General features: G+C 40.3%; 1 protein-coding gene across 4 annotated transcripts in view; it reads right to left on the bottom strand.

Annotated features, from left to right (window-relative positions):
• Positions 1 to 26351, bottom strand: part of AOAH (acyloxyacyl hydrolase) — a 165138-nt gene that overhangs the window by 104759 nt on the left and 34028 nt on the right. For all 4 annotated transcript variants that reach the window (XM_078059463.1, XM_078059462.1, XM_036101073.2 and 1 more), the window contains 2 exons: positions 22524 to 22590; positions 14680 to 14779 (listed from right to left, as the gene is read on the bottom strand). In XM_078059463.1, coding sequence (XP_077915589.1) covers positions 14680 to 14779; positions 22524 to 22590 — 167 coding nt within the window. The remainder of the gene's footprint in view (positions 1 to 14679; positions 14780 to 22523; positions 22591 to 26351) is intronic.

The raw sequence follows: 26351 nt of genomic DNA on the forward strand, positions 1-26351 counted from the left end.
AATGCAATTTTGGCTTTTTCTGGAAATTCTCACAAATCCTGGAAACTCTCTGGTAAGTAAGCCTCTCTGGCAGGGTCATTATAAGAAACTAGATCTAGGCGCAAATTTCTGTCATGGTGCCCTTTTTGGCTGCTCTCATTAGCCTAAAACTCATTCTCCACAACACTGTAACATGATGTTGGTGCTCCCCTGCCTTAATCACGTACCCACTGCTTCTCTGCTTGGAAATACCCCTTTCATTCTAAAACCCAGCTCAAGCACCTGAAGGGCCCAGTACAGTCCTTGCTACATACTAGGTGCTCAACGGATATGGAAATAAAAAGAAAACATTTATGATAGTATGTTAACCAAGGAAAACAGGCTACCAGATACTACACGTGCAGAAACAGAAATCCTGCAAAGAAATAGGCCATGGTAATTGTGGGTGACAACGTTTTTCCTTTTGGTTCTTTCTTGTGTTTTCTAAATTTTCAATAATGAGCACAAATTCAGCAATACATGCTTTTTAAAAAGAATTCAACATATGTTGCCCTGTTTCTTCCCGAAGAAACAAAATCATGCTCCCGGCAGAGGGACGCAGAGTGAGAACCCTGGAGATCTGGTGCGGAGAGACATTCCTGCCCTCCCAGGGCTTCCGGGCTGCCGAGGAGACAGAGTAGGAAGGAGCAGAACAAGCAGAAGTGAGAAGGATGGAGAGAGGCCTCGGCAGGGTCTTTGTAGGATAGGCCACTTGGATCCCCTTGAGGGAAATAATTTGCGTTTCATCCAGCTTGGTTCTCTGAGGGGACCCATGTGTGGTGAGGAATAAAGACAAGCAAGCAAAACAAACAAATGAAAAGCCCAGTGATGAGGTTCTGCACCAAATGCCTTTTGACCCCCACAGTGCAACGTGTGATAATGTTTCTGTCACCCTCCCTGGAAGGCCGAGGGCAGGTTCGCCAGGACCTGGCTTGACCAGACCACCACTTGCTCCCACAGTTCAAGTTCACAAATGCCAACATAAAAAAGAGAATCTGGATACCAGGCCTGATCTTTTGTCCCCAGAAGAAAATGGATATAAGGATTCAAAGATACTTGGAGGGGCGCCTGGGTGGCTCAGGTGGTTAAGCGTCTGCCTTCGGCTCAGGTCATGATCTCAGGGTCCTGGGATTAAGCCCCGCATCGGGCTCCCTGCTCAACGGGAAGCCTGCTTCTCCCTCTCCGTCTGCCTCTTCTCCTGCTCATGCTCTGTCTCTCTGTATCTCTCTGTCTCAAATGAATAAATCTTTAAAAAAAAATAAAAACAAACAAAGATAGTTGGAAAAGTTAATTTTTTGCTTGTTGTGACGACAGGCAAATGGGCAAATTGTTAGCACTGTGCAAATGAAGATAACTGCTCTCTCCCTTCAGTAACCTTTCACTGTTGGCAATCTGGTGTTTAAGGCAGTGCTTCTAAAGTATGAGGACCACTCTTGTATCCTCCAAAAAACTGAGACTTCAGTGGAGGGCGCAACTGTAATCAGGGGTTGAGAGAAAGTTTGGGGATAGATAGTGAGCTGGATATGAACCCTTTCTGGTCGGAAGTGACACTGGTCTTTATGACTCAGCTAGTGCAATCATCGGAGGCATAAGCAGATTCTCCATCAACAACAAGGGGCTTGGCTCTGGAGTGCTCATTTGATCTGCAATTTGCTATGGTTGACTCTTTCCAGTTTCTCATTACTTTCTCCCTCTGGTTATAGTGTGTCCTTATTCCAGCTTCAAATCCTCTTCAGGGTCTCTTTAACATTCTCATGAGTGGATTGCCAAGGAGGCCCCCACACAGGCTTACAGAGAGATAAGCCCTCAGCATGGGAGCTTAGAGTCCCAAGAACCATGGATATGTAGAGTGTATTTCTTTACTCATGGACTTGGAAAACTCCAAGGACAATATGGCACGGTGTCCCAGCAGGCTGCTAGAGGGGTAGAGGTCGACCCTTTGCTTGATCATAGTACATAGTAACATATATCTATGGTAGTTTGTGGAACACTTCTGTCTAGAATGATTTAAGTATTCATCCAGACCAGAACCAGCCCAAAGTCTTCGGACAAGAGGAGAGGTTCGGTGACTACCAATCTTCAGTGGAAGATATTTAAATGTTGTATTGATTGCTAGGTCATGGTCTCCATCATCATCTTCTATTTAAAATGAGTTTGGACTCCAGAGAGCTTGCGGGTTTGAATCCTAGCTTTGCCATTCTCTAGTTGTGGGACCTTGGGCAAGTTACTTAAGCACTCTGAGACTCACTCTCCTCATCTGCAAAATGGGGATGATAATAATGTGTGTGTGTGTATATATTGAACAAGACAGCACTTGGAATAGTGCCCTGCATATAGTAAGCATGACATTAGTGTTAACAGCAACTGATGGTTTTGAGTTGCTATGTCACCAACACATAGCTGGAAAAATTACAGTAATTATAACATCAGCCTACAAAAACGTATGCTGTATTTTTTTTTTAAAGATCTTATTTATTCATTTGAGGCACAGAGATAGAGCATGAGCAGGGGGAGAGGTAGAGGCAGAGGCAGAGGGAGAAGCAGGCTCCCCGCTGAGCCAGGAGCCCGATATGGGGCTCAATCCCAGGACCCCGGGATCATGACCTGAGCTGAAAGCAGACACTCAACCATCTGAGCCACCCAGGCGCCCCTGTAGGTTGTATTTCAATGCTCTTGAAAACTACTCTGAGTGGAAAACAGAGAGGTTACATAATGTAAGCAGGCCACTCTGCAAACAGAGCTGGTAGTACTCAAGTCTCTAGACTCCAACACCTTTTCCACCATGACCACACTGCTTTCCAAGAACAAAGTAAGCCTGAAATATTAAAATATGACTTCAAAGGTTTCATCAGGGCTTAAGGGAATGGCAAGGGGAATTCACATGGAGTGTGGATGGTTTAATGCAAAGAATCACAGGATCAGGGGAGAGAACTGGATCTGTATGGCAACAACCTATGCACCTGTGTGGAAATGCAAGTACAAGCACAATAGCCAGTGTAGGACTGATCGTGAGAGAGAAAGAGTCATTCAGTCAGTCATTTCTTTGTGCATTCATTCATTCTATTCATTCATTCCACAAACACTGATTGTCTAGGCCGGGTGGCAAATTATATATTAGGGATGTAATAGTGAATGAGACATACTCCTTCTCATCAAGGGTTTTATAACCTGGGAGAGAGGCTTGGCAATAAAATGTAATTAGAATACAATGTAGCAAGTGTTAAGTAATAATTACCATTATTCCTATTTTGTAGATGGGGTAAACTGAGTCTTAGAGTGGATAAAGTCCAAAGTCACAGAGCCAGTGAGTGGCACAGTCCAGATTCAGTTCACACCCTTTGGGCACAAAACCTGTGCTTTTAATCCCCCTCTGGGAGATGTTAGTAGGCGTGCTAGAAAAGAAAACTGTTGTTGTTTTAAGTTGAAAAAGTTTGGGAAATCTGTGAACTAAACGCTCCTCTGAGAGAGCCATAACACACATTAGCATATTCAAGGCTTCCAGCCACTTTGTGGTAAGAAGCACTATTTAGAAAAGCATTTCCCAAACATTCAAATCTTTCAGCCAAAGCACAGTGTACTGTATTGTCTACGGTGGGGAAGCATGTAAATAATATAGTGTACAGGGAATGCTCCAGAACTCAACATCATTTCTCCTGACATTTTAGGAGTATTGGTGAATTGGACAAGACACATTCATTAATTGGGCCTTCTCAGGTTTTGTGATGTTAAATAATTAAATCCTGATACACTCAGGAGTGAAAGAAGTAAAGAGAAATAGTATTTTTAGGCATGAGTTTCTACGGTGAACAATTTTTAGCGATTGCGTTCTCTGCTATCAATTATAGCAGCAGGTAGATTTAAAAATTACAGAAAGTGCCTTTTGTTCACTTCACACTCCTGACAGCAATGGCAGGTACCCACAAAGGAGAAAGCCCCTTGGGAAGTGAAATGATGATTTTAGATGCGTGTTTTTTATTGTCGAAGAGCAGGCACGTATGCGGGTGGAGGAGGTTGAGAGTGGGGGGAAGATCACTGATCTACTTGGATCTTTTCTAGAACTTTATTAGGGCAGGTTTTTTCCACACCCTCAAATTTAATGGTATAAGTTTATTCACAAATGGAGCAAGATTTGAGAGAAACTATCTCCAGGGACTTGACTGCCCACTGGAGGTAGTAAGCGCATAATAACTCCAGTGTAAGACAGACTACAAGAGCCAAGAGAAAGGGGGAAAAGTGCTTTGAGGTGATTTCCATTAAGTAGAAAGACAAAGGTGGGAAGCTCCTCTGCTTGTAAGGTTTTATCAAATCCTGGCATGCCTGGCCTTTGGGTGGGATCTGCTCATCTGTTATTGTATCTATATTCCACCGTATCCTACAGTGGTGATTTTCCAACATGTAGGATGAGATGTACCAAAGTCCAATTTGATTTTCATGTTCCAACAATGCCCAGCTCTAAAGGGCATTTATGATTCTTAGCTGTGTGGAAAAAAATGAAGTCAGTTCATGCCACTTTCTTCTTCCAGGGACAAGAAAGAAGGAAGGAAGGAAGGGAGGGAGGGAGGGAGGGAGGAAAATATGAAAGAAAAAAGCCACTATCTTTAAATGCATTCCCTTTTATCACTGAATCTCTCTTCTTCAAACGTATTTTACCATTAGCTAAATTTTTTTCTTTCCTTCTCTTGGGCTAATTCTGCATTGTAGAGCTATTAGTATCATTAATGTATTTAATCATACTACCCTAATCCTTCTCCCCAAACAGCACCTTTTTAAAAAGCATTGTTTTAAACAGCACCATTCCCCTTCCGCTCTTTTGTCTGATGTTATCCATCGACTTTACCGCCGCACCACCATCACTGCACACATACAGAGGTTCTTTGATGCGTCCAGGTCTGTCCCAGGCATTGTATATGCTGTATCTCTTCACCTTATACCGACAGCAGGGGAGGAATTAACAGTTCTTAATTCCACTTTAGAGATGAGAAGTCCAAGAGCCAGTGCTGCTAAAATTGTCCAAGGCTTCACAACCAACACCGTTGTTACATTTTGACTGTTTCTTCCCTAGAGTCTGTGCATGTGTAGAAGTTCTCCAGGGCCAGACTCTATGGGCTATTCTTATTACCAGAGATTGTCCTACTCTTTAAACACAGGATTTCTGGCAAATAACTGGGTTAGTTAGATGGTGAGTGTGGTTCGGTCAGTCGCTGGGTTGTTTTAGGCCAACTGTTTTGCAACATAATATTCTATTTGTTGTTGTTGTTATTTATTATTATTATCTTTTTTGCATTCAGGTTGCTAGATCAGTCTTGTCCAGTGTTTCACAATTAATCTGTGTTAGTTTCCTATTGTGGCCGTAACAAATTACCACAAACATAGTGGCTTCAAACAACACAAATTTATTATGTCACAGTTTCGGAGGAAGTCCAAAGTCTAAAATGAGTCTTAGGAGGCAAAAACGAGGTGTCAGCTGGGCTAACAGTTGTAGTTTCAGGGGGAATCCATTTTTTGCCTCTTCGGTGTTTCGTGGCTGCACCCACTTCTTGGCTGTTGGCCTCATCACTCTGTCTCTGTTGCCATATCTTCTTCTCACATTCTGATCCTCCTGCCTCTCTCTTATAAGGATGCTTTTGATTATGTCAGGCTCATCCAGATGATCCAGGATAGTTTCCCCATCTAGATCTTTAACTTAATCACACCTGCAAAGTCCGTTTTCCATGGAAGGTAACATTCACAGGTTCTGGGGATTAGGATGTGGACCTCTTTGGGTCCACTATTCATTCAACAAATACTTACTGATTAATAAGTAAGTGAATTGTGCTGGGCTCTGGGGAAATTGGTGAATTGTGCTGGGCTCTGGGGAAATCACACATAACAGCATGTGCTTGGGGGATAAAATAGCTGGGTTATCTGTTCTCATGGAGTTTATACCTTAACAGAAGGAACAGATGTTAAATAATAATTGTATAATTATTTAGCTTATTGTGCAATTGTTAATTACAATTGTAATACGTCTGGAAGGAGGGGATATGATGAAAGGCAAGGAAGTTGGGGTGTCAGGAAAAGCTTCTTAGAGGAAATGACTTCAGAACTGAGTTCTGATGTGGGTGACTATTTTAGGTGAAGACAAGGGCCAAGAGTGGATATTGGGAGACCACTGATTAAAACTTCAGGGGATGCCTGGGTGGCTCAGTCGGTCAAGCATCTGCCTTCAGCTCAGGTCATGATCCCAGGGTCCTCCTTGCTCAGCGGGGAGCCTGCTTCTCCCTCTGCCTGCCTCTCCCCCTGCCTGCCTCTCCCCCTGTGTGCTCTCTCTTTGTCAAATAAATAAATGAAATCTTTAAAAAAAAAACCTCGAAATTTGAAGTATCTTTTTGAACAGTTAGAATTCACTAGAGTCATTAGCTTTTCTTGAGCTAAGGGAAGAAAGAAGCATATTATCAGGAAAGAAACAGTCATTTTTTTAAACTTTTCCAAAGTAGGCAAGAAACATTTTCAAATCTTGAATACCATATAAGTATCTTTCTTGGAATCATTTGATTTCTTCTACTTAGAGGAAACGGTAACTTAAATTTGCATTATTACTGCTCTATTTTGAAGATTTCAAAGATCTCTATGAGTTAACTGACCTCCAAATTAGTCTCTAAGCAAGTCTAAGTAGATAAATTCTCCAAGATTCCAAATATGGGCTTACACCAAAATACAACATGGTATCTCTCTTGAGATACCTCGAAATGCCCAGAGAAAAGATTGAACAGTAGACTGTATATCCAAGCACAGGGCTTAATGCTTTCCTCGGTTCTGTTAGTGTTTTAAGACTTCAAGTCTTCAGGGAGCAATTTAATTTAGTGGTCTCTGATATTTAAAGCCTTTCTGTTGCTGCGATAATTTCTTGTCTAATGACTTTCAAAGAGTTTTGTGGAGGCAAAATACATAAGAGATAGTTGGAATCTCATTTAATTTTCACCCTTTTAGTTATGAGAAGATTGGTATTTCCCCCTACATTTTTGGTCCTTTGATCTTCCTTTTCTACAAACTAATTGTTTGTGGCCTTTGCTCATTTTTTTTTTTCTTTTTGATCTTATAAAAGCTCTTTGAATTGTGGAAAAACAATTCTTTGTGTGGCATATTACAAAAACATTCTCCCCATTTACTATTTTTTTTGACTTTGTGTTTGGCGGGTTTTTTATTAGTCAGATGTATTCATCTGACTTCTGTATCACAAATTACAAATAAAATTGCTCAGCTTTTTCTTCTTTTATGGTTCCATTTTTAATGATTCAACCTTTAATTCATTTGGGTTTTATTTTGCTGTAAGAAATAAACATTTAGCTTAAATTTTATTTCCGAATGGCTAGTCTTTAGTTCCATCCATTTATTGCATAAGCCAGTGTTGTACCACTGATTTGAAATGCTATTTTTATCAAAAACAAGAATCTCCAATGCACTTGGGTTTATTTTTAGGCAATATATTCTATTCCCTTTTCGACTTTTCCACATCTAGAAGGCTATATCCCCCTGTCATTTATCTCATTGTTCAAAATTTCCTGAGATGTTTAAATAGGAACTTTACAAACATTGTCAAATAAACAACTCCACAACCAGCAATTTGCTTGAATTTTGATTTGTCTGTAAAATTTGGATAACAGAATAAGCCTGCAATTGTGTGGAAGGACTTTAAATGCTATATGACAAGTATGTAGGCCAGCTTTTGGTACGGGTGTAACAACTCAAATTGTTTTTGTCATTGCCTTTTATCATTCAGCCTTAATGTGTGCCTGTCACACAATAGGAGCTTAGTAAAGTCTATTGCAAGAATAAAAGAATGACTCTTTATGCCTTAAAAGCCTATCAATTTCACCCAAGACACTTTTGACCTTAGTACCATTTCTGGTCCCAGTTACTTCTAGGTACAAACATGGGTTTATAAAGTGGAAAATTTTATTAACTCTTCCAGAGTAGTGAGGTAGTACACAAAAAAAATGCTCCAAAATTGTAGGTTACTCTTCCTTGAATGTATGTTCCCTTCACAAGTAACATTTGATTTTTTAATAGTTTGCCAAGTCACAGTTGAAGATCAGCCATCATTCAAGAAGGAAATTTCCTTAACCTGAAATTCTGATGATCACAAAAATGGTTCTTTATTATTTAATGATTTGTTTCCCCCTAAGCTTGGATGTGTGAGAAAACACTCATATACTCTACAGAGTTAGGGTGGAGAACACGGGAAGAGCAAATACAAATTGGAGACGTTGACCAGACAACCAAATAGGAAGAGAAGCTTCTGTTTAGTTTTTAGCTGTTATTTTGCTAGAATTGTCCATGTCAGTAGCCATGGAAACTCCAATGTAGTGATGATGACAGAGGAAGTAATTTTTTCTTCTTCCTTGTTTGACACAGAGATTCTGTTTAACTGAGAGCGCTGAATTCATTTTTATTTTCTGTGCACATGCCACACACAAAAAAGGCAAGTCATAATTACAATGTTGAGAGGACAAAGGCGGACTTTAGAGACTTGGGTCTTATTAAACAGAGATGGAGTAGAGAAATTTACCCAAATACACACACACACACACACACACCATATTGGACAAAACGGAATTCATTGAAAAACTTTGGGGAAGATTAGCTCACACATCTGAAAGCACTGTACAGAATGAAATGTAGTGATTCATGAATCTTAGAAAATGTTCAATTCCAGTCTATTTGTAATTTTTCCTAAACCTTACTACCTGAGATCTTCAATTAAAAGAGATGCTAGATATTTTATTTTACACTTAATATTTAAGAAATGAAAGTAAGTTCCTGAGATCAGCTTATTTATGTCTCAGTTGAACAAGAATTTGTCATGTGACATTTTCTCATAAAAAGAGTACAAACTTACTCCTTCCCAAGCTTTTTTATGTCAGCCTTGTGGTAATTTGGGTCCCAAGGAAGCATGAGTTCCCTGTGTATGCATACACTCCCACACACTCTGCACTGGAGAACTTCGGGTTCCTGCGGCAATCAGACTCACTCAGGAAAAGGCCATTTCAAAGTCTGGATTGCTTTCCTAAGGCAATGGGTCCCCTTACAGCAGTTTATTATTTTTCTAAAATAATTTTTAAAATTGGTATTAAGATGGTGTCTGCATTAGAATCACCATTTACGTGAGATGAGATAGGAAGATGATGACAAATGAGAAATAACTGGGAAGTTTTTCATAGCTAAAGGATGACCTCATGATAGACTAAGATGACTTAAAAAAGATCATCGCATTTCATGTATAACCCCAATTAAACTTTATTTTATGTACTGCTTCTTTGAAGCAATATTTTATTTTTATATTAGAATACATTTAATGTATATTTCAGTATATTTGCATTTTACTTGTTTATGGATTTTTGTATTTGAAATGTACTAAATAATCTGTTTGACTGATTTCAAGTACTTAAAATTTGTTGTGTGAAATAAATATCAAAACATGCTTAATTTTTACTCCAGTATTTGAATGACTCTAACACTGGAAGCCCTTCCAATCTGCCCCTTGTTTACATTTCCAGCCTCCCTCTCACTCTCCCTCACCCAGTGATAAATGTATCTATGTTTCTTTTCCCATATAGAGCTGGCATCTGGCTACCTCTCTTCCTTTGCTTGAGGCCCCTTCTCCTACCTGCGATGTTTACATTGAACAAGCACAACTGGTAGAATGGAATCTTAAAGCAAATTCATTCCTGACTCCCCCCTCCCATTGCCCACAGCCCTTTAAATGGGTTGGAGGCCCCGGGGAAATAAGGAGAATCTATCTGCACTAGAGCACATGCTCGAATATAATTCTCTTTTAATGTGGATCAAAGTGGTGTGAAGTAGGTCTTGACTATGCCTTTGAGATGTTTGTGAATGTAGCATGTCCCTGCAGCTCTGGGGTGGTTAGGAAGGGCGTCTGTTCCAAGTTACAGGGTATGCCTGGAGGGAGCAGCATAAAGCTGAGGAGGATCCGCTCCTGGCCCAATGGGTGCACTCTAACACTGATCTAATAAAGACACGACTCAAGCGTGACAAGGTACACATGAAGGAACTGCATTCCATTTTCAGTGTCAGGGTCCTGCTTATGCACACATGCAAGCATGCGCGCGTGCACGTTCCAGCAGCAGGCATTGCCTTGTTTTGGATGCAAATGAGAGTAGGAGTGGTATAAATAATCCCCTCAAAGTAGGTAACACAGAACCATCTGGGTGGTCTTTACAATGCAGTCTGCAATTTTCTTCTTTCTGTTCCTTTCCTATCCTGTCTTGTCCTCCTTTCCAACCCCCCCGCCCCCCTCCTCCTGGTGCCAGCTGAACATTGTAGATTGTTTCTTGCTTCAGTTAATTATGGATGACGTTTGTCATTTTGAGCACATGGTAGATAATGATATGAGCCATAGCTAAAGGATGGGCAAAAAGTGGGCTTGGAATGTCAACTGTGCCATAGATGACGGGCAGTTTATTAAGGTCCCTAAATGTGGTTCCACTTGTACTTTTGTTCCTACTGAAGTCAGATCCCATTGCTCTACACTGCTGGATTCTGCCCACTAGCTCCCTGGAGCAGAAGGACCCCTTTTTCCCCTCCACCCTGCAGCATGCATTTCACAGGGGCAATGACTCATGTGGCATTATTTGTATTTTACCAGAATCGGAAACACATGCAAAGCAGGACACTGAGGGTACGGAGTCTTGCTTGTGAGAAATTACTGGCCCAGGAGCAGTGGTTCAATTAAAAGTAACTATACCCCAGGAGCAGCAGTGAGGCCTAGAGCACAGTGGGGAAGAGCTTGGGCTTTAAAGACAAACAGACCTGGGGCTGAATCCTCTCGTTGCCACTTATTAACTTTGTAATCTCTTAACTTCTCCTAGGCTCAATTTCTTCACCTGTAAAATAACCCCCACCCCCTAGGAGCACCGTTAAATGAGATCACACATGTCAAGTGCAGCGCTGGTGTATTATCCAGACACCAAACACGTGCCTGGCACAATGGAAGCAACAAAGACGGGCAAGATGCAGACCTGCCACCTTGATAAGCTTACATCTTAATAAGAAAATCTATGTAAACTTAATATTTTAATATCTTTGTGCTATACTTTCCTCATCTATAACATGCGGACAACAACAATACCTATTTCATAAGATTAAATGATTCATGTACATAAAGTATTTAGAACAACATTGGCACATCATAGTACTTCAAAAGGTATTTATGATGCCGGTGGAGAGCAGAGTTAATATTTTGTGGAAAGGATTAGGAATTATTCTACAGAGAAAGTGACAAGAGATGTGAGCTCGAAGGGTGGGCCCGGTATTGACAGGACATCCTGGGTGGAGGAATGATTGAGAACAAGGGTACAGAGGTGGGAAGGTTAAGGTGAGCTCAAGAGAGAGCCAATCACTCCATTTTGGCCGCAGCAGGGGGTACACAAGGATAACCATGGAAGTCCAGGAAGGCTTTTTGAGAATCCTGAAATGCTAAGTGAAAATGTATACCTAACTGGGTAGGCAATATAGAAATCATAAGCTGGGCACAGAGATAGGCACTGGGAAAATTAATGTGTCCATGAAGTAAGGGAAATCAGAATTTCCATCAATGATGCAAATGAGAAGCTAGTGGCACTTTGTTTATTCATTTGACAAATACTTCTTTGTTATGTGTGAGGCACCATCCTAGGCACTAGGTGTACAGTGGTGACCAAGGCGGAGTCCTCCTGGAGGTGATAGCCTAGTGGGAGAGATGGATAGACAGGCAATCACCCGGGTGACCAACTGCTCAGGTTTTCCCAGGATGTGGGACTTTCAGGGCTTATCCCAGGAAGCAGCATCATGTTCATTGTTCATTAAACACTTGTTCATTAAAACAAGGCAGGTTCCGTGGAGGGGCCTACAAGAGCTTCAACAAGAAGGGTATGTAGGACGAGTCAGGGATGGACTCCCTGAAGAAGCAACATGTGAGCTGAGATCTGAAGGACAGGAAGTCCACCCAGTTGAAGAATGAGGGAGAAACTGATTTCCACAGCAAGGCACTGAGGTAGAGTGACAAGATCAAATTTACTTCATAGAAAGGCCTTTCTGGCATCTGGAGAATTTTTTGGAAAGCAGGCAAGAGCAGAATTTGATTGGACTAACTAGGAAGCTAGAGTAGGAGTTACATCAAAGGATGATTGTGGGAATCCTTCATGCAGTGATACTGTTACACACGCAAAACACAATGACCCCCACAGGCAAAAAAATATCAGACACGGAGAAGACCATATTGTATGATTCCATTGATATGACATTCAAGAACAGAACTTTATATGAATGAACTAACCTGTGGTGATAGATTTTAGAACAGTGGCTACACTGTGGGGTAGGTATTGACTGGGACAGTCATGAGGGAGGCATCTGGCAGCAGGCTGGAAATTATTTACATCTTTAGTAGGTAGGTAATTCCACCTACTAACTCACACCTGCTTTGTAGGTGTAATTTGTGCCATGGAAATGAAAAGAAGGTCTGATATATACCATTAAAAAATACACGCTCAAAGTTTAATGTTAAGGGGGAAAAGTAGAGTAAAAAATTACATATACATGATCATAACTCTCAAAAAAATCAATATAATAATAATTAATTTAAAAATTAAAAGGAAAACATCCAACATTTTGACATTGGTTATTTGTGATGGTGGGATTTCAGCTGACTGAGGTGAAGAGACACCCCAGGAAGGATTTTCAGAAACACTGACAATGGATAAGAGATTAACTATCCACTCTCAGCAGGCTAGGGATACGAATCCCAGTTCTGTTCTTTCCTAAGGGAGCGACTTTCAGCAAGTTACATAACCTCTTTACCCCAGTTTCTGCAACATTAAAAAAAGGGGTCATTATAAACAATGGTGCCTCCATCCTGGAGTTGTCTGGGGGACTAAATAAGGTGAAGGGTAAGCGCAGCACCATGTAGGATAGTGAGTCTTCAGGAAGTATCAGTTGTTGCTATTAAAGAAATCTTGAAGGCAGAAGAGAGTGAAGCTGTCCATGTTTGCACCAAATGCCCCTCTTCTCTGGGGCACTTGTAGGGATGGATGCTGGTGACGGGGATTTGAGGAGAAGGATGAAGGTCCAGAACATCGACTGGGGGAACGTCAAGCTGAGCCCTGCTGGGGTGCAAGCTGAGCCATTTCTAGGGTGAAATCCTCCCACTCCCTCCCAGCCAGCTAGGATGGCTGAAACACTCCCAAATTAGGAACTGCAAAGGGTGTTGTGATGGGAAGACAAGAAAATGGTATTCTGGGTATAAACTCCATAGGGTACGAAAATAAAGAATGTCATTTTACATAGGACAGTTTAAAGTTGAACATTTTGTGACTATGTATAACTAGGGTTGTGATGTATATATAACATGATGTTATTTAAGGAAAGGAAATGACAAAAAACCTGTATCACACGCCTTTGTACATAGAGACACGTTTCCTCTGTGCATTATCAAATAGCGAATATTATGATACCATATTCACATGCTATTTGAACACATGAAAAAAAATTTTAATTAAAAGTTCCTATCCCTTCTAGAAACTAGTGGATTTCAAAGCTTCTCAGGTAGAATTCGGGGAAATGTAATTGACATGCAGTCAAGGACCTCGGAAGCATGACATGCGCTTATACTCCAGGTATTCACACCCCTCTTTTCCTTCTCAAGGGGACAGGCTTATGATATTTAATGCTGTCAGTCAGAAGCATCATGTTCATTGGTTAGGCCACAAAGTGTTAAACTGACTTTAATTCAATGAGAATAAAAAGGAAATGACATATAAAACAGAAACCTATTGTGTCATACACAGAAAAACTACAATTCTGGAATAGGAAGCATAGAATTTTATTTTATTTTATTTTAATTAATTAATTAATTTATAGGAAGCTTCTGAAAAATCAATATTTTGAGGCCTAACCAGATTTAATATTATACTTTCACTCAGAATATGAGCTGAGAATATTGTCAACATTTGCAGCCGTGTCTGCTGTCTTCCAATTGAAAATTGTCCAACATGATACAATGCACACAGGGTGTTCTGAAGAGCTATCTGAATAATAATGATATTGATAATAATGATATGTCTACACTTCTACTAACACGTTTTTATGTAGCAGGTATCGTGCTGAGCATTTTGGGTGTATTAGCTAACTTACTTCCCACAACAAACCTATGAAGGAGGTATTTTAGGCATTTTATTATATCCATTTTTGGGTGAGTACAATAAAGCTCAGACTAGGATGACCAACTGCTCAGGTTTTCCCAGGATGTGGGACTTTCAGGGCTTATCCCAGGAAAGTCCTGGGCAAACTGGATGAGTTTATCTTTCTACAAAAGTGACCTGCTTGATTTTTAAATGGTAGAGAGAAATTTAATCTCTTATCTTCTTGGCTGGTTAGATTTCCCACCTACTGCCAGCCCACCTCTAGATTATAGTCTACGATAGTTAAATAGGAAAGACATTCTTTGGCAGCATGGGGTGGGGGGAAGGGTCTAGGGCAACATTATTTCACAGGATGTAATTGAAAATGTCATTTTGCCTCTCTCTGTTCCCAAACCCCTGAGCCAGCGAAGCTGAACCTCCCTTTACAACATTTCCAAAGGGCTTGCATGTCACCATAATCTGACATTCAAAGTGAAAACCCACTCACCTTGGGAAGCGGGTAGAGATGACACAATGGTTGGCCAGGGTCCTGCTTACAAAACTCCAGGGTATGACACAACACATCAGCATTCATATCTGTGCTAAGCCTGGAGGGAAATGGGACAGAACAAAGGCTATTTAAGATCTCTCGGGCATTTAGGAAATAGAACTTATTTCAAAGGAAGGTAAATCCCCAGAATGGATTCTAGCTTGGTGTTTGAGTCCAGCCCCATGTAGCTGCCAGATCATAACGATCTCCTGCCGCGTTGTTCTCTCCTCTGTTTAGAATAAGGTCCTGGGGGTGGGAAGGGGACACAGACAGCACTGAGCTGTGGTCAGCCTCTCACATGGGCACTGTGATTCTTTTCAGAAGAAGCCACAAATACAACTGGGAAAGGAAAAATGGAGAGGGGTATCATTTGATGGAAACAATATTTTAAAGTTTGCTAGGTCTTATAGCAAAAAAATCATGTGTGATAAAGCCTTAAACACCTAAAATTATTTTTAAGGCATAATCCAAATCCTTTCTTTCCCTTTAAAATAAATATATTTCTTTTGGAAGAAAATACAATATAGTTGACTCCCCCTGCCCCAGGATGGTATAAGGAAAGTGTTTTCAAATATTTTGGTTTAATCTAGTTTGAAGGGGCTAAAACAAACCTTCCATACCAATTTTCTACCTGACACTCCCCAAACTCTTCTTACCAAGAAGAATGAGAACAATGTGCTGCTTCAAATGAAGGAACAAATAGAGTATGGATTTTTAGTAACTATTTCAAGGAAATAATTGATTCAAACCCAACCCAAATGAAACCAAAACCAAAACAAAAAGAATCTATAAACATAGGTTGGTAATATCTAGAGACTAATCTCAGAAAAACAGATCTAGATTTTAGAAGATACTTTTTGGGGTTTCTTCCCAGCTCACATGATCATTTAACAGTCTCCCTTCACCCATAGGGGCAGGTTCCCGGCAACTGTGTTTGTACTCCCTATCTCTTGGCCCGTTGATTGGACCTCACTGGATGACACTGGACAAGCAGGATCAGTCAGATTCTCTCTTATGGAAATTTAGAATTAGTACTAAAGATTTCAACTTCATTCTGGGCTGTTCCCAGAATAATAGGAGCTATAGTGACTTGGGACTATAATGTCATTTTCTGCCATGTGGACTGAGCATTTGGAAAACTAATCTGTAGGATGGGGTTCAGGGGTCAGAACCCAGTTTGTGCAGTGAGGAAGCCTGGGGAGAACGTGCCCCTGTGTTCCTGGGGGCTTCCAAGTCCCGTTTCCATCTCTGTCTGAGGCCTGGCAAGATGGCTTCTTAAGTTTTTGTGAGCATCTAAGTTAAGAGGGAGAAAGAGAGTCATCTGCTTGGCCCCAGGGCTCCTTCATGAGAGGTGGAGGGGAAGGTAACTTAAAGTATAAAAGGAAGTCACATCTTCTAAGTTGAGGGTCAAGCTGTATATAGCAGATAAAGTCCATTAGCAAACTAATGTCTACTAAGGGTCAGTAATCAGGAGAGGGTGGCTGTTTTCACACATCTGTCCTCAACTTAATGGTTCGTTTATTTAACTGATGACTGCTGTTTTTATGGGGGTCTAATATTTAGTGGGCTCAGGAGAGTGATAAATAGGGCTCTGCTTAACTTTTTTTTTTTTTTAACCTACAGCCAATAATCCCATCTGTGGTAATCCAGGACCACCAACTAATCATATGATTTCAAGACCTATTCATTTTCTCTGCAAATAGAGCACAATTTCAAGTAAGTGAACTTGATTACAGGAGTGGAAGTGGGGTCCCCACAGTCAGAGAGTGAGGCTGATGGTCTCTACACTGAGGAATAGGAGAGGAGAACTAGGTATGTGGTGCTCTTCCCAGAGTCCTCTAAGATCAGAGCTTCATCATCAGAAGACTGAAAGTGAGAAACAGTCCTTTGGACAAGAATAGAAAATGCTGAGCATCATAAATCCAGACAAGTGTAAGACCACTAGAATGTACAAGATGCAAAGAAGTGGCAAAGTAGCATATGTGCTCTTTACGAGCCATGGGGCAGAAAGCTCAGGTGATGCATAAAATGTGAAATCCTTGGGAAATCTCCAAATTCATAATAACCATTCCCACCCAATATTATTTTCCTATAGCAGCAAAAAGACCAAAATAGTTACATTTTATTTATTTTTTTTTAGATTTTATTTATTTGACAGAGAGAGAGATAGTGAGAGCAGGAACACAAGCAGGGGGAGTGGGAGAGGGAGAAGCAGGCTTCCTGCCAAGCAGGGAGCCGAATGTGGGGCCCGATCCCAGGACCCTGGGATCACGACCTGAGCCAAAGGCAGACGCTTAACGACTGAGCCACTCAGGCACCCCAAAATAGTCACATTTTAATTCACTTCTTTTTACTACCCTTACTGGTATAGAGGTGTGTAGGAATGAGGCATGTGGTGGGGGACCAGGGGTGGTGGGGGACCAGGGGTGGTGGGGGAGGAGGCATCAACACATTTGGCAGAGCTAATTAACAAGTTTAATTAGGATCATAGTAGAATGAAGTCAATGATGATGATCATCACCATAAATCAAAAGAAGGGAGCAAGGTCAGGGTTAACAGACAGGTTAATAGACAGAGTAACAGCCTATGGCAGGGAGTGAGGATAGGGCCTTCCACACATGAAAGCTCTCAAATTTAGACCTTGACATCACTTTCAAAGAAAGTTTATATATTAATATATAGTCACAGAGATATACTCACAACACTGAAAGAAGATCTTCCTCATGCAACTTAATACTTTTATCCAATTTCTGGACCACACCCATAGCACACTATGAATTTGTTCATTTCTCTAAATCTTGTACACTAGTCCCCCTCTTATCTGTGGTTTTGCTTTCCATAGTTTCAGTGACTGGTGGTCAACTGTGGTCTGGAAGCAGATGATTCTCCTTTTAACATATCATCTGAAGGTCAAGAGTAGCACATACACCCCATTGTTCATAGCAGCAAAGTCCACAATTATCAAACTGTGGAAAGAGCTGAGATGCCCTTCAACAGACAAATGGATAAAGAAGATGTGGTCCATATATACAATGGAATATTACTCAGACATCAGAAAAGATGAATATCCAACTTTTACATCAACATGGATGGGACCAGAGGAGATTATGCTAAGTGAAATAAGTCAAGCAGAGAAAGACAACTATCATATGGTTTTACTCATATGTGGAACATAAGTAATAGAGCAGAGGACCACAGGAAAAGGGAAGGATAACTGGGAAGAAATCAGAGAGGGAGGCAAACCATGAGAGACCCTGGACTCCAGGAGACAACTGAGGGTTACAGAAGGGAGGGGTGGGGGGGATGGGGTAATCAGGTGATAGGTATTAAGGAGGGCACGTGTTGGGATAAGCACTGGGTATTATATGCAACTAATGAATCGTTGAACACTACAACAAAAACTTAGGATGTACTATATGTTGGCTAACTGAACATAATGAAAAAAAAAGTAGCCTAATGCTACATCACAATGCCTTGTCATTCATCCCCCTTCATCTTATCATGTAGGCATTTTATCATCTCACATCATCACAAGAAGAAGGGTGAGTACAGTGCAATAAATATTTTCAGAGAGAGAGAGACAGAGAGAGAGAGAGATCACGTTTACATAACTTATATTACAGTGTGTTGTTATAATTGTTCTATTTTATTATGGTTGTTAATCATTTCCTATGCCTAATTTATAAATTAAACTTTATCACAAGTATGTATGTATAGGAAAAAATAGTATATATAGTTCAGTACTATCTGATTTCAGGCATCCACTGGGGGGCCTTGGAATGTGTCCCCTCTGGATAAGGGGGGACTGCTGTAATTATCTTGTGACTGGCACAGATATTGCTTTGTGTTTTTGGTGTCTAAAAAATACATTAATTACATTGAAGGCATACTATGTTATAAACCCCGTTACACATTTTCTTCTAAAAAATGTTAGTAGCTTAGGCCTCTCCTGATCTCTGAGAGCTCCTAGGTTTGGAATACAAGAGTTTATGATTTGGAGGAAAGCATAAATAAATCCCAGGAAGCAAGGTGAGATGTACAGAAGACAAGGATCAGGCTTGCTATGGCAACAAATGGCATGATGGAGGTCAAAACCAGGTAGAGGAGGACCTAGCACGTGGTCACTGGCTAGGATTGGTTGCTCCTAGAATTATCCCCTCCCTGTATGACCCAGGTTCTTGGGGGAATGCCTGAGTGCTCAGGTGTCCCACTTCCCAAAAACATCCTGTGGCTTGTCAATGGGCAGGAAATGTAATTGCTGAATCATTGAGAATCGACTGGTATGAAATAATGAGGAGGGATGCCCTCTGGGTTAGGAAACACATTTAATACTGGAAGCCTGAAATTCAGGTAAAACTAAATCATAAGTTTGTCATTTTCAGCACCTATATCAACCCCAAACTGTATGTGATTGATTAAAACAAGTTGTAAGAAGAGCACACTATAAGAGGAGAAATGTCTATCAGCAAACAACTAATATGGGTACTGGAAAATTACTAACAAATCAAACTAATGGTGGACAGAACCATGAAGAGGGATGATTTACTACATATGTCTTTCTTCAAATGGCCCACCCAATACTAATGAGAATTTGTTGTCTTAGGACTTTAAGTCATCTCAAAGGAAAAAATGTCCTCCCCTCCCTGCCACCTACTCAGGGAGTGGCCCTCTTTTGGTGGTTTGCTGGGACGATTCTTCTATAACACCTTGTGTTCATTTGTTGTCGTTTGAGATGGGGACTGTCCCTTGTACAGTTCACATCTGCAGTACGTAGTATAGTGTCTGTCTGTCCTCTCTGATCCTTGTGCTTATGTCTCTTGCACTTGCCACTCTCCAGCCAGCTACAGAAGAACAATGGGTTTCTCAACCAACCTAGGCCACAGCCCTTTTACTCCCAATACACGTGGTAGCTAATCTCTGGCTCCCCCTTTTGGGTATCTGCATGCACTGCCCTCTTTAGCTTCTGTGACTTTTTTCCACCTACCTCTCTGGTTCCCTGATCCAGGCCCAGCAGAACCTCTCTGGTCAAGCTGACATTTCCCCCAGAGCACTCATATACCTCATACTAGGTATATAAGCAGATTCAATAGATAGGCTAAAAAGTTCTTTTTCTGTTTTAATATGTTCAAGCAGTTTCTTTGGAGCAGTCTAGTCATAGCTCATCTGTAGTGATACTTTTTTTCTTTTAAAATAATTAATAAAATAATTAATTCAACAAGCATTTATGGAAGGCCTTCAATATATATTGAAGACTCAAATATAGCACCAAGCCCTGAAGATACAAAGCCCTCTCTTTCTCCTCCACCTTCCCTCCCTCCCTCCCTTCCTTCCACATATTCAGTATTTTGCTAAGTACCTAGAGATGCAGAGATGAATAAAATGCAGTCCTGGTTCTCAGAAGGCTTTCAATCTAGTTAGCAACTCAGAAAAGTCCATGGAGAATGAAATTACACATAGATGTGGTAAGTGTTGTGCTAGGGGTTTGCACGGGGTCCCAGAAGTGTGTGAGTGTGTGTATGTGTGTGTGTGTGTGTGTGTGTGGTGGTGGTGACAGCAGTGGAAGTGTTGTCTGTCTTAGCCTGCAGAGGGTCAGGAAAGCTTCCAGAGGAAGAGACCCTGGAACTGAGGTCTAAAGAAGTAGAATTTGTCTGGGGGTAGAGGTTTCAGAGGCACCAAGCAGGGGGAACATCTTATGCAAATGTCCTGAGGCCAAAACCTCTTGGTGTGTGTGGGGAATTACAAGTGGTTTGGAGTGTGGAGGGATGAATCTGAAAACGTCCTCAGGGACTGATTTATAAATAGCCCTGTGTATATCACTAAGGAATCCTGCAAAAGGTGTGAAGACTGAAGAACTTTATGTTTGTGCCATATTAGTTTGGCATTTAAAAGATATTTGGCCAGCTAGAATGTGGATTGTCAACTTCCAGGCCAATAGGCAGGACTGCAAGCCTAGAATCCAGTTAGGGAGCAGGAACAGTAATAGAAGTAGGAGTTAAAAAGAAAGCATCCTTGCCTTCCAGACACTCCCAGTCCGAGGCTCATTAGAAATCACTTATCATAACAGAGTGAGGTACATATTGATGGAGGCAGGTATACAGCACAACTTAGCACGGATGACCACTGTGGACCGTATGATTTTAAGTTCCCCTCGTCTTTAAAATTCTGCAACTCTAGGGCACCTGGGTGGCTCAGTTGGTTAAGCGACTGCCTTCAGCTCGGGTCATGATCCTGGAGTCCCGGGATCGAGTCCCGCATCGGGCTCCCTGCTCAGTGGGGAGTCTGCTTCTCCCTCTGACCCTCGCCCCCTCATGCTCTCTCTCTCTCTCTCTCTCTCAAATAAATAAATTAAATCTTAAAAAAAAATAAAATAAAATTCTGCAACTCTAGGCTACCTAGTTGTGGGAAATGATGCCTCTGAGCCTCTCTGCTTTGAGGCTAGTGACATAAAAGAGGAATCCCATAAGAATATTCATCATAATACCATTCACAAGAAAGAAAAACCAGTAAACAACCCAAAAACCCATCAATGGGAGAATGAAGGAATAGACTCTTGTAGTGACACAATATTCTACATAGTCAGAGGAAATAAACTACAGCAATGACACTATGTTATGTTATGGATGAAACTTAGACATATAAATCTAAGTGGTAGGTCCCAAAAGATTATATACAATGGGATACTCTCTTCATAAACTAAAGAAATAAATAAGTTTTAAAGAAATATATATAATAAATATAGTAAAATTCTAATTATTTTATGTAGTTATATTATTTTACCATTAATTATAATTATTAATCATTAAGCTATTAATCCATTATTTGAGTAAGATTAATTTTCTCTATTATATTGACATATACTTCTTATATACTAATTATAATATATTACATATATTTATTCTATTTATTATTTATATATATATTACACATATTTATTAGCATAAATAAATATGTATAAATTTAACATAATATATATTAACATAAGTATTTATGTGTGGTGGTGGTGACAGCAGCTAAAACTACAGAAAAAGGATACTAAAACTACAGAAAAAGGAAAGCAAGAGAAAGATGAATATGGAGTTTATTAAGTGGATGGAGAAAAGCATGAGAATGAATGACAGAGGGACTGGATGGTTAGAGTAAATTATAATCAAGGTCCTAGACTTAGTTTTGGGTGGTGGGTTTGGAAGCTAATTACTTTATTCAAAGTAACTAAGTAACCAAATAATAAATATAAGAAAGCCATGTATGGATCGTTGATGAGAAAATGCCATGAATAGGAAGGAATATGATTTATCTGATCCAGTGCACCTGAGCTCAAAAAAGAAACACAAGCGAAAGAAGGAAGCAGACAGATTATAATGGCGCCCATGTGGGATCCTGAGGGGCAAGGACTAGGGCTTGTGGAGAGAGCCAGGAAACCTGAGGGGGGAGAGAGGAGAACGTAAGAACATGGTCTGGGACCTGAGCTGGGAGACAAGGGAAAGGCCGGGGCTCTTTGGGGAGCTCAGGAGAAGGGGCTAAATGCTTAGGTCCGGACAGTAGGATCTGGTTACTTGTTGCTAAAATTCCTCCTGAAAGGCTCTTGAAGAGAAATCGAGCCAGGTGCCACACTCTATGTAATTCAAGGGGAGCCTTTGCCTCGAGTGGCAACGGATCTGAGTCAGGTCTGAATGTTCCACTACTAACAAGAACAGGAACACAGCTCAAGCCCTTGTTCAGTGAGTACATCCAGCTGCCTGGCAGCTTTCCTATTGCCCCCACATCCCAGCAACTGGCCCAGGTTAATGTGCCAGCATACTCACAGTTTTACGAGGTCCGGTCCAAACATTCTTATCACTAAATAGCAGGTGGTCTTCAAGAACAGCTTTTCTAAGAAAAAATAAAGAAGGGGAAATAGATTATTTTTTATTCTGATGAATTTAACACATGAGTTAAAAATAATCATCTTTTACTAGGAATTGATGCTGAATGATTAATTTATCATTAATTCAAGTGATTAATTATAAGGGTTTAGGGGAAATGTTACAGTTAATGTATTCATTAAAACATCATCTTAGGTTTATGTGAATGCCACTTTGTTTACCGTACATGATAAAGATCACCAGTTTATTATAAAAAAACAAGTTACATTTTTGGGTTTTATTTTCTTTTGTACAGCAAGGAATATCTGGTGAAGATCTCCCTTGTTGAAATAAAACAGGACTCACTGTAAAGTAAATAATCTGAAATATAGCTCTGTTAAAAATACTCTTCTTTCGTGTTCATTTGGGAAAAAAAGATTGCATTTCGGCTATTTATTTTTTGCTGTTGGTATTCCAGAGATAGGAGACTGTCAAGATCCCTGCACTGCCATCTAGCCCAGAGAACACAGACACACAGACCCCAACACACACACACATTAACAAAGCAATCTCCTTCCTCTCCATTGTGACAGTACAGGGATGCTTTGTGGATTGATCTGTACAATGAAATTTGTGAACCCTCTGGTCCTGTTTTTCCAGTTTGTGAGTCCACTGTGAAACCTTGGGAATTAGAACTTAGCACAATTAAGACAGATGGGCTGTCTTAAGAAAATATGGGAATCTCTCCCTGATGAGAATTTATCTTGTCATGCTTATCTCAAACTGGGCTACCCATAACTTTTTTGGAGGGTAGGGTAGTGAAAGAACAGGATAAAAACTCTCTAGTACTTCATTTTTACTCAAGAGTAAATAATGTAAATATTTCTTTTGTATTACAATAGATCTATTCATAGGGCTTTTTTTTTCTACAATAAAGCATGAACTTCAAACACACTGTGCTTTTGAAGTAGGAACTTAAAACTATATCCCCACATTGACCTTATAGAACCATGGGGGAATACTATGACATCTGTTGACAGCAAATTAGATAACTAGATGAGATGGACAAATTCCTAGAAAGACAGGCTGCCAAAACTGGCTCAAGAATAAATAAACAATCTGGATAGATGTATAACAAGAGATTGAATTAGTAATCAAATGCTTCCCCCAAAGAAAAGCTCAGAACCAGATGGCTTCACTGGTGAATGATACCAAATACCTAAAGAAAGCATCTGCATAGATTTTCTCCAAAAAAGATACACGAATGGCCAATAAACACATTCTCAACCTCTTTAGCTATTAAGGAAATGCAAATCAAAACCACGAGATACCACTTCACACCCACTATGATATGCTATAATAAAAATGACAGATAATAGCAGGTACTAATGTGGAGAAATTAGAATCTTCATACAGTGCTGGTGGGAACATAATACGGTGCAGCCACCTTGGTTAATGGTCTGACAGTTCCTCAAATAGTTCAACATACAGTTGCCATACGATCCAACAAGTCCACTCATAGGTATATACCCAAAAGAATAAAAAATATACATCCATACAAAAATTTGTACACGAATGTTCATAGTAACACTATTTAAAATAGCCGAGAAGTGGAAACAATTCAACCCAAATGTCCATTCATAAATGAATGAATGAACTAAGTGGGCTATATCCATGCAGTACAATATTATTCAGCTGTGAAGAGTAATGAAGCTCTGCTACATGCCACAACTTTGATGGACATTAAAAACATTATGCTCAGTGAAAGAAACATAATTGCATTTATATGAATTGTCCAGAAGAAGCAAGTGCATGGAGATAGAAAATGGATTAGTGGTTGCTTAGGTCTGGGGAGGACAGATATTTGGGGTGGTGACAGCTTAGAAGTGTGAGGGTCCTTTTCAGTATAATGAAAATGTTCTAAAATTCACTGTGGTGAAGAATATACATCTCTGGGAATATATTAAAAGCCATTGAGTTATACATTTTAAATGGGTGAATTGCATGGTAGGTGAATTATACCTCAATATACCTGTTTTAAAATAAAAACATCTCCTCTTCCCCCTGGATGCTCCATTTCAGGAGAACTGCTGTGGGCATGTCAAGAACCCCTGATGTCACAGGACTCAGAGACTGGATTTCAGCACCTGTCTGACATTCAATTGCTTACCCTTTCTGGGTTTCAATTCCTTCATCTGAAACATGTGGGAAAGGGATTCAGTCCCCTTCACTAGACCATCTAGGAACTTGGGAGAATTATGTAACGGACATTCAAAGTTACATGAATTGGCAAAGCACTCCGCAAGTGAGTTTCAAGTATGCCTAGTGTAGAACTAGTTTAGCTGAGAGCTGGGCAATACTTTGCTCTTGCAGTACTGCTTGAAAGAGAAAATTTGCCTTCTTTCTGGTAAAATAAAAGATGTTGGGGTGTGTGTGTGTGTGTGTGTGTGTGTGTGTGTGTATTTTTAGAACCCTGTTTTGCTCAGGTTGAAATGAGTGGCTGCAAGTTTCTCCTTGCTCTCTGAGTAGGACCATCTGAATGATCCATTTCTTGAATGGATTCTGTGATCATTTCCCAGATGGATTCTGCGATGATTAAGAGTAAGGGGCTCCTGGAGCAATGGCTGGTTTGGAACATGAGATGGCCCCTTGACAGCTAAATTCTAGGTCAGCACAGAAGGGTACAGAGTGGAGTCATGCAAAGTCTCCAGAGCAAGCCAGATAGAGCCCAGTCAGCATGATCAGATGTAACTTCACTGTTAGTGATACAACCATGGAAAAGATAGTTGCTCACATATTGCTAGTCACCTATCTGATGTAAAATGTATACAGTTAAACTATTTGTGACCAGGAAGGTACAAGAGCATTTAATTTCTACAGAGTCAGACTTGGAACAGCATAGGAGAAAAAAAATGTGGCCATTCCCAAGGGCAAAAGAGGGTTAAAAAGGAGCAAGTGAGCAGTCATCGTACATTAGATATATACATGTGTTTGTAAATAAAACCCAGAACATTCTAGGTTGTAATTCACCTTCACATTTACCATGAAGAAGTTTCTCATAAGAACCTTTTGAGGGAGTGTTTATTCTTACCCTTGTTCTATAGGGAGGAACCTTAAGGTTTAGAGAGCCAAGGCCCCAAATCACAGATCTACGACATGGTTTAGTAAGAGATTAAATTTTTTACTCCAAAAGCCCGTGTTATTTGTAGAGTGCATTTCAACGTACTTAGAACATTTTATTTGATGCTTCGTCTACTCCAGGTATGGCAGGTACTGTGATACACTAAGTACTGGTGAGAAATTTGAAGCACCGGGAGATTAAACGACCACAAAGCTAGTTTTGAGGCTCTGTTCTCTAGTTTGTTTGTAGATTTTCAGAATCTCCAGTACGCGAAGAGAGTTTCCCTCTTCATTTTAAATCTACACGAGTTTTTAGCTATCATATTCCATGAAGGTAAGATTTTTGCATAGGTGACCCAAGAAAGTGAAGTTCTAGCAAGGGTCTCAGGGCATATGAGTCTACTGACCCCTAGGGAGAATGATTCCATTAATCATTTTTCCATTAACAATTCTGAGATTCTTCCAAGGTGTTTACTAATGAGAGCCAGCAGCAAAAGCAGCAGGTGAAACTGAAGGTCAGTAATGCTTTGCAGAATTAAAAAAAAAATCATCTTCCCAGGCAAGGAAAGGCCAACGTGATTTACTGAGTGATTATTCTCAAGAATGCTGCTTACATGCTTTTGGTCTGCTAAGGTTATGTCTTCTGAACTTGTTTTGCTTTGGAGGTAA

The sequence above is a fragment of the Halichoerus grypus genome, chromosome 12 (assembly GCF_964656455.1).
Source record: "Halichoerus grypus chromosome 12, mHalGry1.hap1.1, whole genome shotgun sequence".
NCBI classification, from domain to species: Eukaryota; Metazoa; Chordata; class Mammalia; order Carnivora; family Phocidae; genus Halichoerus; species Halichoerus grypus.